Below are 12,450 nucleotides of genomic sequence, written 5' to 3'. Positions count from 1 at the left end.
TGTCCACCTTATTTGCTCATTGATTGTATTAAAAGAATAATAAAAGCTTAGGTTATGTTAAACTAATCATTATGCACTGTGACCTGTTGTTGTGTGGAGGGTCAGGTAACTCTTACATTTACATGTCTTACCTGTTACTGTCTCCTCTCTGCAGCTTTGCTACCTCTATGCCGAGCTCTACAAGCAGAGCAACTCCAAAGAGACGCGGCGGTTGTTCATAGACCTCCACGCCACCTTCATGGACAGAACAGCGGTGAGCCCCGCCCACACATGCATACACTGCCCATTAAAGGTTTTGGGACACTTGGCTTGTCAAGATGTTTGTATATAATGTTGTTGCAAACTAATAAACAAGATGCAAACATGCAGTAATGTGAAAAAATAAATATGTTAAAGGCAAAGGTTTTCATGGGATGTACTCTGTTTTTAAACCATGAAACTGCTCAAACCTTTACGATTTGTAAACTGCCTTTTGTCAAAAAGAGATTTAATAGAGGTTTCTGGGTATTTTGTTTTTGTTTGTTTTCCACAGCACTTGAAAGTAGCAGTGCCTGATTCTATCTTGGCCGATCTAGGTAAGCTCAGTTGTTTTTTTTTTGCTTCAGGGATGTGTTCATTATCATTCCTGATAAGCCGTTTGATTTCATGTCAGCTAGCATGACGGAAAAACATGACTAGTTTTGGTTGAATGGGTATGACTTAGTCTTCAGTATACAGTGTGTCTTGTGTGGGCGTAAAATCGATTGTGTGTAAAAGATAAGTTTAAACACTCCTTATGTGTGTTATGAATCGTCCAAAAGCTTTGTGTATGTGTGTATGTGCAGATCGGAGGAAGCCCGACCTGATCCCTGAAGACGTGCAAAGACAGTATGTGCAGCAGTTACAGGACACGCTTCTTCCTGACATCCAAAAACATCTGGAAGATTTCAGGTGACACGCGCACACAGACCTTATTTCCATTGTGAGAACACAGGCTTCTCATGAATGCAGTTTCCAGTTCTCATGGCTGTGGGTTCCAAGTAACATGGATACAGTCAGTGGTTCCAGTTCCTCCATGATGGCAGCCTCTCACTACTTTTTGTACAGCTTGTGGACTCTGCATTAGAGGCTCTGCATTTGAGGCTCTCCAGTGGAACTGGATTTTTATAGATTTGCCCATAGGTATCTCAAAAGCATGGCAGGAATTACCTCAGGAGATAACTTCAGTTTTATCAAGACCAAGAATCAATCATTGATGGTCTTTAAACAACTGTATTTTAAGAGGGCTTCAGTCAGGGGTTCTGTTTTAATCTTGTGTTTTTAGTTTTCACACCTGTTTTACACAAGCGGCCACTTTCAGCACAAGGGAGCATAGTTTTCAGGCAGAATGCTCTCACGAATTGCATCATAGCAATATATAGTGTGCAGACCTAGCCTAGCATTTGTTTTACCAGAACAATCATATTCTCAAGGTTTACCGAATAGTGTTGCTATTCATTCTCTCTATTTTAACAGTTTTGGGGTCTTGGAATTGGACCCTTTTACAGCTCTGCTTTTATTAAGCTGGTTTGTCACTTCCATGTTTCTCTCAACATTGACCTATATTGACCAGATAAATGCAGTTTTCTTTGTAGGAGTGTAGATCCACTCTCAGTATCAGCGGGTCTTCCACCCTCTCAGCACATTTGGAAGAAAACACATTAGGGGGTTGATAATGAGAGTGCAGGGTTGAAAGCCAATGAGAGGTTTTTCTGCTTCAGATGTTGCCACAGCGACCAGTGTAGCGTTACTATTCGAAAGGTCGTTGCCCACCACTATGTGAGTTCTCCATATGGCATTAATTTAGGTGGTTTTGTGAACGAAAAACTTAAATAATAATGACTGATTCAGTCTCTTAGGTGTTTGCACTAGCAAAACAGCAAAAGTGTAATTTACAAACCTGATAATTCCCCCGCCACACTTTTGACATCATTAGACTTTCCCTTTTCTGCGTAGTCCTACATAGAAAATGCTCAATAACAAACAAATGCAAACAACCACACACACACTCTCTTGGATTAGAATGTTTGATACTTTCTTCAGTCTAAATTCTAAAATCTCTGTGTGTCTGTGTTTCCAGGCAAAAACGCAGTATGGGCCTGACTCTGGCTGAAGCAGAGTTGACCAGGTTGGATGCTGAGAGAGTGAGGGACCGTGTTGCTCTGGAGAGAGAGCGATCACGTGCAGAGCACATCATCTGCAAGATTGAGGAAGTCCTGTGAGTGTATACACACAAACATAAAATAAGCTATCCATAGTAATAGACATAAATAAAGACAAAATGCAGACTTCAAGATGATAGTGCTTCTGGTTTAGCTGTGCAGTGTGATTTTGTCCATTTGTGCACACGGCGAACATAAGATCCCATTACTTAGCCTCATTGCTCCAGTGCAAAACTGAAGTAGCGGAATTCAAATAAACATATCTTGACTGATTAACTACTTCTGGGGCTGGGGAGAAATTGTGGATTTATTTTTTCGATGAACTGTTGCTACACTGTCTCTGCAGTAATGTATACTGACTCTTACATGAGTGCTGATTAAAACTACAAGTGAAAAATAAAGAGATGAACCTTACTGCAGGAGTCTTAGCACCTAGGGAAACTGTTAAGAACCATTTATCTGGCCAGTAAGTGCACAGATGCTTGTAAAAACACCATATAAAATGAGAGTAGAAGCAAATGAATACTAATGCAGTCAAATTCTGTTGAATTTGTAAAACAGTTCTCTGTGAAAGGCTATTCTTGGAAGTCGCTAACAAAAGGGTCACTGAATATGTAAAAAATAGTTTAGACCTTTAAAGGAAAACTAAAACTTTTTTTTATGCCTAAACAAACCTGAGCAATGAGAAATAATACAAATAGTACAGGGTTCCCTTCAGGACAGGTTTGTAAATGGTTAATGAACACATGACACAAATACTATATTATAATAATAATAATAATAATATATATATAAAATAGCTTTTAAAATATTTTTCACGCATCTAAAGCCTGTCCGCAGTCCAATATATTAACTAACTTTTGCCCAGTTTGCTTCTCTGCTCTAATAAACTACACACCATCTCGGGGCCTGTCTGAGGTCATAGCACTCTTGCGTGCAGTGTGTGTAGGGGAAAAACATGTTGAACAGGAAAGATTAAGCCTGGATTAAGATGCTCTAGTCTTTGACACTTGTCCTTTCAGGGTCTTGATAAAATCTCAATGTCATAAAACACAGAGGCTTGTCTTTGGTGGCTGACTCATTGGATTCTGAGAACAACGGCAAGGATGTGCATGGATCTTGGCTGTAGAAGTAGCATGACTACTTTTGAATTCTGTTTCATTGTTCTGTGCTACTGCTACTGAAACAGTTCTTATACATGTCATTTGCCCTGACATGAACAATGAGGGGTGTTACAAACCAAGACAGTTAAGGTTTGGACAGTGTTGAGCAGGGTTGAGAAGCATATTCCTCTTTCCAGCTTCTCTCGGAGTGTTGGACAGGCTTTACATGGTGAAAGTTTCTCTCAACTAGTTGCAGGTTGAGGATACATGAAACAAAATTTCCTTGCGATTGAATAGTTCAAAAATACTCAGTCGCAACTCATTTGATTAGAAAAAGTAGAAGCTAGCAATTTTATTTTTATTTATTTTTTTTCACCAGTCTCAGATCAACCTGTTCTGCAGTGTTTTATTAAGCCTTCAATCTGCACTCTTATGACACTCTGACTGCGTACCAAAATCCACTATTGTATTTTTGTTGCCCATGATGTTTCAGTTCAAATAATAAGTTGGAACAGTGGTTTGACCATGACCATTAATAGAATTTTGATTGGCTGCTTAATGAAAGTCATTTTACAGAGCTAATATTGCAGGAACTGTTGCAAATGACACTCAGACAATCACAGGAAGGTTTACCCTAAGCATCACAAGTGAAATCCAGGGTGTTTTCACACCTGTATGTTGTTTGCTCTGGTCTAAAGCAGTAAGAACGAGTTTTAAGACTTTGTGTTTTCCTCTTGATTTGGTTTGTTTGGAAAAATTGAAGAGCACCAAAATGTGTCAAAACAAACGTTGTCTTTTCGCTTATTGGTCAGACTCAACTGAGGCAGGTGCAAGAAGGTAAACACAGGAAGAAGGTCCTATGTACTGGACTTCAGAGTTTGTTAGGGACCAAGGGTCTCTTTGTGGTTGTTTGGTTTGCATCAAAGTGTGATTTCTGTATTCACACCTGCCCAAACAAATCAAGAAGCAGAGTCCGATTGAATCGAGCTAAACCATGCAGGTTTGAAAACACCTATAGTTTTGTGTAGGTTTGTAGCTGTTGAAGTTGTATAAGACTTCCACAATGAGCCATCCTTAACTAAAGGCAGATAGCAAATTCAATATTATTTCTCTACTGTAGCAGAAAACTGGCAGCTTGACATTTTCAAAAGAACAGATTTTCAGGTTTCTTCAAATGTAAAAGATTTTTTTTATGTTGCTACATAATTTAATCAGAGAAGCTGCCCTTTGTAAGATGTTTCCTTGGACTGCTATGACTGTTTTGTTTTGTTTTGTAGAAATAAAAACCCTAATTTGCCTTTTTACCACATAAACAGCTTGACAAAATGCTGGACCTGGAAATGGAAATCCATGATGCATCATATAACAAAAAAAGAAATCTGGTTATTCTGTAATTCTGTTTAAATAAAATAGCAATATGTAAACTCTATTTTAGGGGGTTGATGTTCTAAGAGTAATTTGGACCTGAGTGGCAGCAGACACAATCATTGGGAAACGCGTGATGCGGGATGGGCATTCTATATTCATTCAGCACTGGGTATGATGATGGAAAAAAACCCTTTACACTATGAAAGTAAGAAGTAAAACTGTGTTTTTTTTTTTTTCTCCTAGGATGTCGTCATCGGCCACAGAGGAGGAGAAGTGGTAAGGGGAATTCTCATGTCCACTTACTTTTCACATTACATCAGTCCCAGACTAGCTCAACACATAGCCGCAACCACAACACATGCTGTTAGTTACTAAGCATACAGTCAGTTTCTAAGGAGGTCATTTTCTAAGTAACTATTTTTCTATTCCCTTAGAAACGAACAGAACAGCTGTGGTCTCAAAATGTGTTTATAACAGAAGTCAACAAGCAGGTGCTGGAATACTGTAGATTGGCATCTTTCAACCCAGATTTTAGTTGCGAACTGCGGGACTGTGCACCAGTTATGGAGTTATGTTATATTTAATATGGTACAATGTTTATGGACAATAAAAGGAAGTGGAGATCTCCACTCTTAATTGCTCCTTTTTTAACAAACCTGTGCAAGTATGTAGCAGTGAGTTTTGTGTGGCTAGTGCAGCATATGATTTGCGTGCCTCCCATATGGTGGGCATGCTGGAGGGGCGAGTATGTGTGTGTGTGTGTGTGTGCATATGACAGATGGTAGAGAGAAGACTGGACTCGTGTTGCTCACAGCAGAAGGTTTGTCAGTAATTTTCTGTGTGTGCTTGCACAGGCTGTAGCTGGCCATTGTGCAATCGTGGGCCTCCATTGGCTCGTCTGAGTCTGCAAGAGCAGCATTAACTTCCGCGACAGCCCCTGTCACTATGGGTTTAACGGGCTGGGAAAACGGCAGTTATGAGGAGCAGAAGGGAGCTTTCTTGCTCCCCCTGCTGGACAGAAATAGAGCAGTGATTCAGCATAGTGGCTGTGCAGAATGTATCCCAGCACATAGCCACTAACAGCCTGTACTATATGTTTACAAACTGTTGCTACATCTCAAAATAATGAAATTAGTCTCAGCATGACTTAAAATAATATAATGCAGAAATACACAGTGATGAACCGAAATTGTATATTTGGACTGTTGTTTGTTTGTTGTTTACCCAAAGCGTTTAGTGTGTACAGTTTGACTTATGCTGTGTTTACATGTTAAAAAAAATGGCATTATGTACGTCATAGCAGAACGTGACAGACGGTGGCATGTGTTGCCATAGTAATGGCATGACTGGAATAACTGTGACATTCCTACCCCTGTGGCGGGTGATGGTGTTTGCCACTATTGTATTCTCAAATGCATTTTTTTAAAACACATGCTAATGTGTCTAATTGTTTGTGTTTTCATGTACGTGGGTTAGTATAAAAAAAATTAATAACCATAATTTTCGGTCATTACATTGGATAAACTTGGGCAGTTTCCAGCATCCGTCTTCTGTCATGTTAACGCAGCATAAGTGTTGTCCTTATTTTTGTATGTCTTTGTATCTCTATTAATATGATTTTCTGCAGTTTCTTATAATTGTCATTTGATAGATGCACAGTCAGCCTCTGTACTCTAATCTACTGTAATCTGCTCTGTACGCTAAATTTTCTAATTCTCTCTCTCTCTCTCTCTCTCTCTCTCTCTCTCTCTCTCTCTCCCTCTCCCTCTCCCTCTCCCTCTCTCGCCAGTAACACAATGCAGTATGTCATCCTGTCGTATATGAAGCACCTTGGGGTAAAAGTGAAGGAGTCTCGGGGGCTTGAGTCCAAACTTAAACGCATGAACTTATTTCCCAAAATCAAGGTAGGAGCTTTAAATATCATTTACAAACATACAGTATATGGCCAAACCATGTTGACACCCTTCATAATTACTGAGGTCTAGTGTTTTAGCCACACGGCAGTCGAATGGGTTTCTGTCACATGGCTTTGTTATAAGTGAGTTTGATAAATTTCTGCTCTGCTAGAGCTGCCTCAGTCAGTGGCAAGTGCCATTATTGTAAAAGGCGAATGAGTTGTCTAGAAGCAACAACGGAAGAGAGGGGAAAACTCCATATGAATGTCTGTGGTTTTAAAACAGGATGTCCAACAAGCTTATAAAGGTCTGATAGTCAAGTTTCATCACATTTTGGCCGTGTAGTTACAATCTTTAATGTACTTACACAGACTTGTGCTATAGATCGTTTTTGAGTCCCCTCTCTCTAAGATCTTGTTGTTTGTTCTGTATTACTCTGAGCAGAAGACCATTAAACCAGAGAAGGAGGGAGGGACGGAGGAAAAAGTGAAAAAGACTCGCTTTCCCAGCATCCTCGGCCCACCTAGAAGGCCCAGCAGAATCGATGCTACCCCAGGTGAGTGATGCTGGCAGCATTAAACTGTGTAGTGAGAGAAAAACCATCAGCATTTATTCACTCATGTTTCTATCTGCCATATCTGTAGTGTACAGTTAATTACAAGCAATTATTTTGATGTTTCCTTGAAGAAAAAGAAAAAAAGAACATAAAGTGCTTGACTCAAAGCACTTTGACAGACACCACTGTGCAGGTGCTTCCATATATGTGTGCTACAGATGCAGCAGGTTAAAATTATGCTGAAAAATGCTGTAGTGAGCTAGAGTTGGGTGGTAAGATAAGGTGCTATTTATATTCACAGTCCATAAAGCCTTTAGAGCCTTAGGCATCCCCAAAGTGCAAACTGTATTGTTTTAGATTGAACTGAGGACAGAATTAGATGTACAGAGCAGACAGAGGTTTGTAGGTTTGTGGTTATGAAAAGACCGTCCCCACAGAGATCAGTGGAATTGTAGTTTTGAGAAATCTGTGCCTGATTTCGCTGTAAAGTTGTCAGGTCTGTGGTCAGTGTTGTACTGCCAGGACATAATGGGTGTCTTTGAGGAAGTGCCTGTCTGGAGCTTTCAGGAGAAGCTTCCTGTTTGCTTCCTTGGACACTAAAGTGTTTAGATCAAACCACTGTGTAATTTCCTTTTTTTGAATGAACGGTTGAAATGCAGACGTTGTTGCTGGACATGAAAGGCTAACAACTTAGAGCTGGCTAATGGCACATACATAGGCAGTTAAAAGTTTAGGGACAGCTTGTCTTCTTTTCGTATGTTGTGACCAATGTTTACACAGTTACTTTCTAAAAATGAAAAAATAATTTTGTGTTTGGCACATATGCAAAGGTTTGAACCCCAAATTCGGTCATTTCCATAGCATGTCCATCTCTGACACTGCAGCGTGCCATTAATGCAACATCAGTAGACATCTGAAAATACTTGGAGGGGTAACAGTAACTGGCAGTTGTTTTTTGTTTTTTTGTCATGCAACACGTGTCGTGCTTGTTAGTGTCATGCTTAATGATGGTGAAGAGGGAGCGCCGTCCTACCCACCCAGGAAGAGCGGGGTTAATTATGCTCTGTGGGACTCCTGGTTACATGTGGCTGTAGCTTTGTTCTAAGTGGGAAAACAGTAACATAATATGCAAAAGTAATAGCAGGGTGTTAAATGTAGCAAGTAAATAGCAGTTGTAAGTTAAAATGTACAGAAGTGTGTTGACAGTAGAGAGTAGGACTGTATTTCTTTGTTATTGTGTAAATATTGATTTGACTTTTCTTTTCTTTAGTTCTGTTAAAAGCACATATTGAGCATCGTTTGGCTCTAAGGCTGTCTTCAGGCATTCTTTTTTTTCAACTACAAGTGACTTCAGAACGGCTTAAACAGCTGCATTTAAAATTTATTATAGGTTTATTAATGCCCTACATGAAAGCATAGTTTTACAGTGATGGGGATAAGTCTCATTGTTGCATTATGCCATCATTGCCGATATATGATGCTATATAGGCCAACATTGGATTGTCACCCAGCCCCAGTGTCACATGGTCAAACATTCTTCATTGACTTTTGTGCTTTGCGAAATAATAATGGCTTATTTATTTGGAGAGCTTTCTCTTTACTATGTGAAGTTCCTCCCTAACGTAGTGGGTTTAGTGGGTCTTAGCTGTCTTTGTAAAAAGGCATTATTAACGATTCTGTCTCTTTTTCCCTCCCTCTTTCCCTCTCCCCCCTCTCTCCCCCTCTCCAGTCAGTAAAGCGTTGGAGCAGGCTAAGCCACGGCCACAGAAGCAGCCGTCTCAGTCCACTCTGGGTTCAGCAGAGCAGGTCGATTCTTCATCAGCGCGAGTGTGGGGCAGTCAGTCCAGCGATGGGCCAGACAGCGGCTTAGCCTTCATTTGCTCTCCTCCTTACAGTGCCCCCGCAGCTCAGGGCCCTGACACCGGCTTGCGAGACACTGACACAGGTCAGACACACAGCTTTCTGTGCAGTTTCACCCCCTTCTCGCTCTCTCTGTTGCTGTCTCTATCGCTCTCTCATTGTTTTATTTCTGTCCTATGGCTTCTTTCGTTCTTTCTTCATCAGATTCATATACTTATTATATGTATTTTATTTATACTTTTATATTTTATTTTTCTCTTTTCCTCCTTTTCTCTCAGCCTCTCTCTCTCTGTCCATTTCTCTTTTTTTGCTCCTGTTCTTTCTTTTTTTTCTCTTTTTCCTTCTTTCTCTCATTCTCGCCTACTTCCCTTCTCTGTTTCTCCTTGTGTCTTCCTGTTTTCTCTCCTTCCCTCAGCATCTCATCCTCCATTTCTCTCTTTCTTTGGCTTTTGTCCTCTCTGTCGTTCTTGCTCTCTCCATACTTCACTTTGCCTCTGCTTTCTCCCGTTTTTAAATCCCCTCTTTGTTTTTCTCCCTCTTGTTTTTCTCTTCAATTTTCTCTAAACTCTCTTCTTCCTCCACTGCTCTTTTCTCCCATCTCTGGGATTTTCTCTCCAGGCTCTGTATAGTCAGCCCAGTTTGTTTGTGTTTGTTTGCATGCCTGCACTCTGGATGTGCTCTCCTGGGTCCATATGTTCTGTTCTGTTCTAGGATCAGATCTGTTGTGTGTTGGTGACTGTTTGCTTTAGGATAAAAAAAGATAAAAACTGATAGTAGAACAGAATTTGTATTCCAAGAGGTTAGATAAATATGGCTCAGGCCTGGGCATGACCGGCCTGTTCAGCTGAATAATTGGCCTGTTTTCTTTCAGCTCTTCTCCTAATTGGGAACATTTACTGTCTCCTTGCATTTCAGGAGAGGATTCTTTGAGCTTCAGTATATAGTCTCACTATAAACCTTACAAATCATTTGGTTATTAGCCAAGTGCTTACCTAAAGATAAAACAAATTATATATAAATAATAATAAAATAAATAAATAAATAATGATACTTGGAGCACATCTCTTTTGCTTGTACCCTAGCAACTATAGTAAAAAGAAAAATAATAATAATTGACTAGTGTAACTTTACAGTTAAGACGACTCCAAAATGAACTCTGGTAACACTGTGGCTAACAGCAAGTGACATGAGTGGCAAAAACAAACCACCCCATTACAAACAATGCAACTCTCTACAAATACTTCATTGTAAATGTACTATACATTTTAAAGTAACACACAATAGGTGCTGCCCATAACTGGCATTAGCATAACATACACATGCATAACCATGATTATAGATATTTGGATTCCTTTTTTATATTTGTCTCTATCCGTTGCTCAGGAGGAGCTCCATCCTCAGCATTACCCCGGCTTGGAGATGGCGTCCTCTCAGGAGAAGGTCAGGATTCTGCATCCTCAGGAACGCACTTTGACTTCAGCTCCTGTGCTCTGGACCACCTGCAGGAAGAGGAGCCTGAAATAGACAGGTAAGTTAGCCAGCCCCCCAAGTAATGATCGTTTTGTATGCTGCCTCATCTTGTGAGCCTGTTAGTGGTGCATGAATCAGACTCAAATAAAACCAACCTTCACTGAAGCAACAAGTACACGAGTGGAAATGGAAGGAACGGATTTGGACGCTATCAAGTAACAGTCATTCTAGCTGTTGCTATGGAGGAAGCAAGCACAGTCCTGGTCTGGCCCAGACAGTTTTTAACTAATAAGAAACTTTATTTTTCTGTTGAATTTGTGGGACTTAACGACTGCCGTCTCTAACAGACGCTTGTTTTAGACCGAGCAGCTTGGGAATCCTTCCGCAGCCGTGATGGCAGGCCTCGCAGCTATTTCTGTTCTTGCAGTCTACATGCTGAAGAGACAGGCCTTTGTTCTCCAGCTCTTCTCTCTCAAGGCTCTCACTGGGACAGTAGCACACTTTGAGAGAGCTTGAGTGGACAGAACTCTGCCATATGATGTGTGCTTGAAAGCCTCCATCCTCATAAGTTAAGGACAGAGGCTGCAGGGTTTAAGGGAAGATTTAAAGGTTAATACAGCTGCGGTTTTCTCTTTGCACAGGAATCAGGAAGGAGGCACACCCCGGCCACTGAGGAGGTGAGCATGATCAACCACGTAGAGATGGAGCAGGACACAGTTAGTTATTTAAACCACAGCTGAAGAAGTTATTTGAATGAAGTTGAGATTTAATGGAAGGTCTGTGAAATAGATTGTATGTGTTCAGTTTTCAGGTTTTTTGTAACATTTCAAGTATAACATAAGTATGACATTTGATTTTAACTACTCTAGCAGATGTTAGATTGGTTCATAAACAAGTGAAAGTATATTTCTCTCACAAACTAACATGTTGGCATATCATCCACTGAGGAGAAAATACCACTTGTGGATACGATTCTCCTTATTAGCATCCCACTCTGTATTAGTTAACTGTGGTATTGCTTACTCATTCATCAGATAAGCTCAACGGTTTCTCCCTCTCTTCGTTATATCTGTGCATAAATACATGCATGATTTATATTATATTTATATTCATTTATATGTGTTTTTTTTCTGTAGGATGGAGCCATTGAGCTCAGGAGATGTGCAGAGTGAGGATGATCAGGGGGCTGAAGTGGAGCCAGAGCAGGACCCTCCTCACTGGCAGACACTTGTCAGCAGAGACGTCCTCGCACTACTGCCCCCGCATGAGATCAAGAGACAGGAGGTCATTAACGGTGAGGAATGTGAATACGTATACACGGATGAAACAAGAACAGAAATGTAAATTCTGTAGCCCAACCTAGTTGTTAGGTCCCACTAAATGGGATATTGTTCATCCCTTTTAGGCTCTACTTTGTAAACATCATTTACTGAATGCATAACATTTTTGTATTGGTTAGATTTAGATTGCTAAATTTACTGAACATTCCCTACAGTTCAGTTAAACCCATTATTACGAAATGGAAAGAATATGGCGCATATGTAAGTCTGCCTAGAGCACAACTGATTGACCAGGCAAGAAGGAGACTAGTGAGGGAGGCCACCAATACTATAAACTATGATTTCTCTGAATAAGTCTCATAGCTTTATTGATAAACTGCAGAAACAAGCCTGAGACACTAAGCAAGTAGTGGTTTATAAGCTATATCTGGAGTATATCTGTTCAGTGTTTTGTAGTTGTTTTGTTTTGCTTGCAGATTTCAGTAGCATGTGTATCTGTTTGTAACATTCTCACTGATTTCTGCTGCTATAGAGTTGTTCTACACTGAGCGTGCGCACCTGCGAATGCTGAAGGTATTAGATAACGTGTTCTACCAGAGGATGACCAGAGAGACCATCCTACCCCCTGCAGACATCAAAAACATTTTCACCAACCTGGAGGAGATTGTCCAGCTGCATGGTAAACAGTTTATCAGCTCATAGCCTTCATGATCAAACATGGTGATTTGATAAGCAATG

General features: G+C 40.3%; 1 protein-coding gene across 2 annotated transcripts in view; it reads left to right on the top strand.

Annotated features, from left to right (window-relative positions):
• arhgef12b (Rho guanine nucleotide exchange factor (GEF) 12b) overlaps positions 1–12,450 on the top strand; it is a 73,862-nt gene that overhangs the window by 52,067 nt on the left and 9,345 nt on the right. For both annotated transcript variants that reach the window (XM_072674368.1, XM_072674367.1), the window contains exons 14-25: positions 155–253; positions 533–575; positions 825–930; positions 2,099–2,236; positions 4,895–4,927; positions 6,441–6,555; positions 6,991–7,102; positions 8,832–9,047; positions 10,346–10,490; positions 11,074–11,109; positions 11,569–11,726; positions 12,245–12,391. In XM_072674368.1, the coding sequence (XP_072530469.1) occupies positions 155–253; positions 533–575; positions 825–930; positions 2,099–2,236; positions 4,895–4,927; positions 6,441–6,555; positions 6,991–7,102; positions 8,832–9,047; positions 10,346–10,490; positions 11,074–11,109; positions 11,569–11,726; positions 12,245–12,391 (1,348 nt within the window). The remainder of the gene's footprint in view (positions 1–154; positions 254–532; positions 576–824; positions 931–2,098; positions 2,237–4,894; positions 4,928–6,440; positions 6,556–6,990; positions 7,103–8,831; positions 9,048–10,345; positions 10,491–11,073; positions 11,110–11,568; positions 11,727–12,244; positions 12,392–12,450) is intronic.

The sequence above is a fragment of the Salminus brasiliensis genome, chromosome 1, assembly GCF_030463535.1.
Source record: "Salminus brasiliensis chromosome 1, fSalBra1.hap2, whole genome shotgun sequence".
NCBI lineage: Eukaryota > Metazoa > Chordata > Actinopteri > Characiformes > Bryconidae > Salminus > Salminus brasiliensis.
The sequence above is the reverse complement of the archived record's forward strand: the minus strand, read 5'-3'. Positions and strand labels throughout refer to the sequence as shown.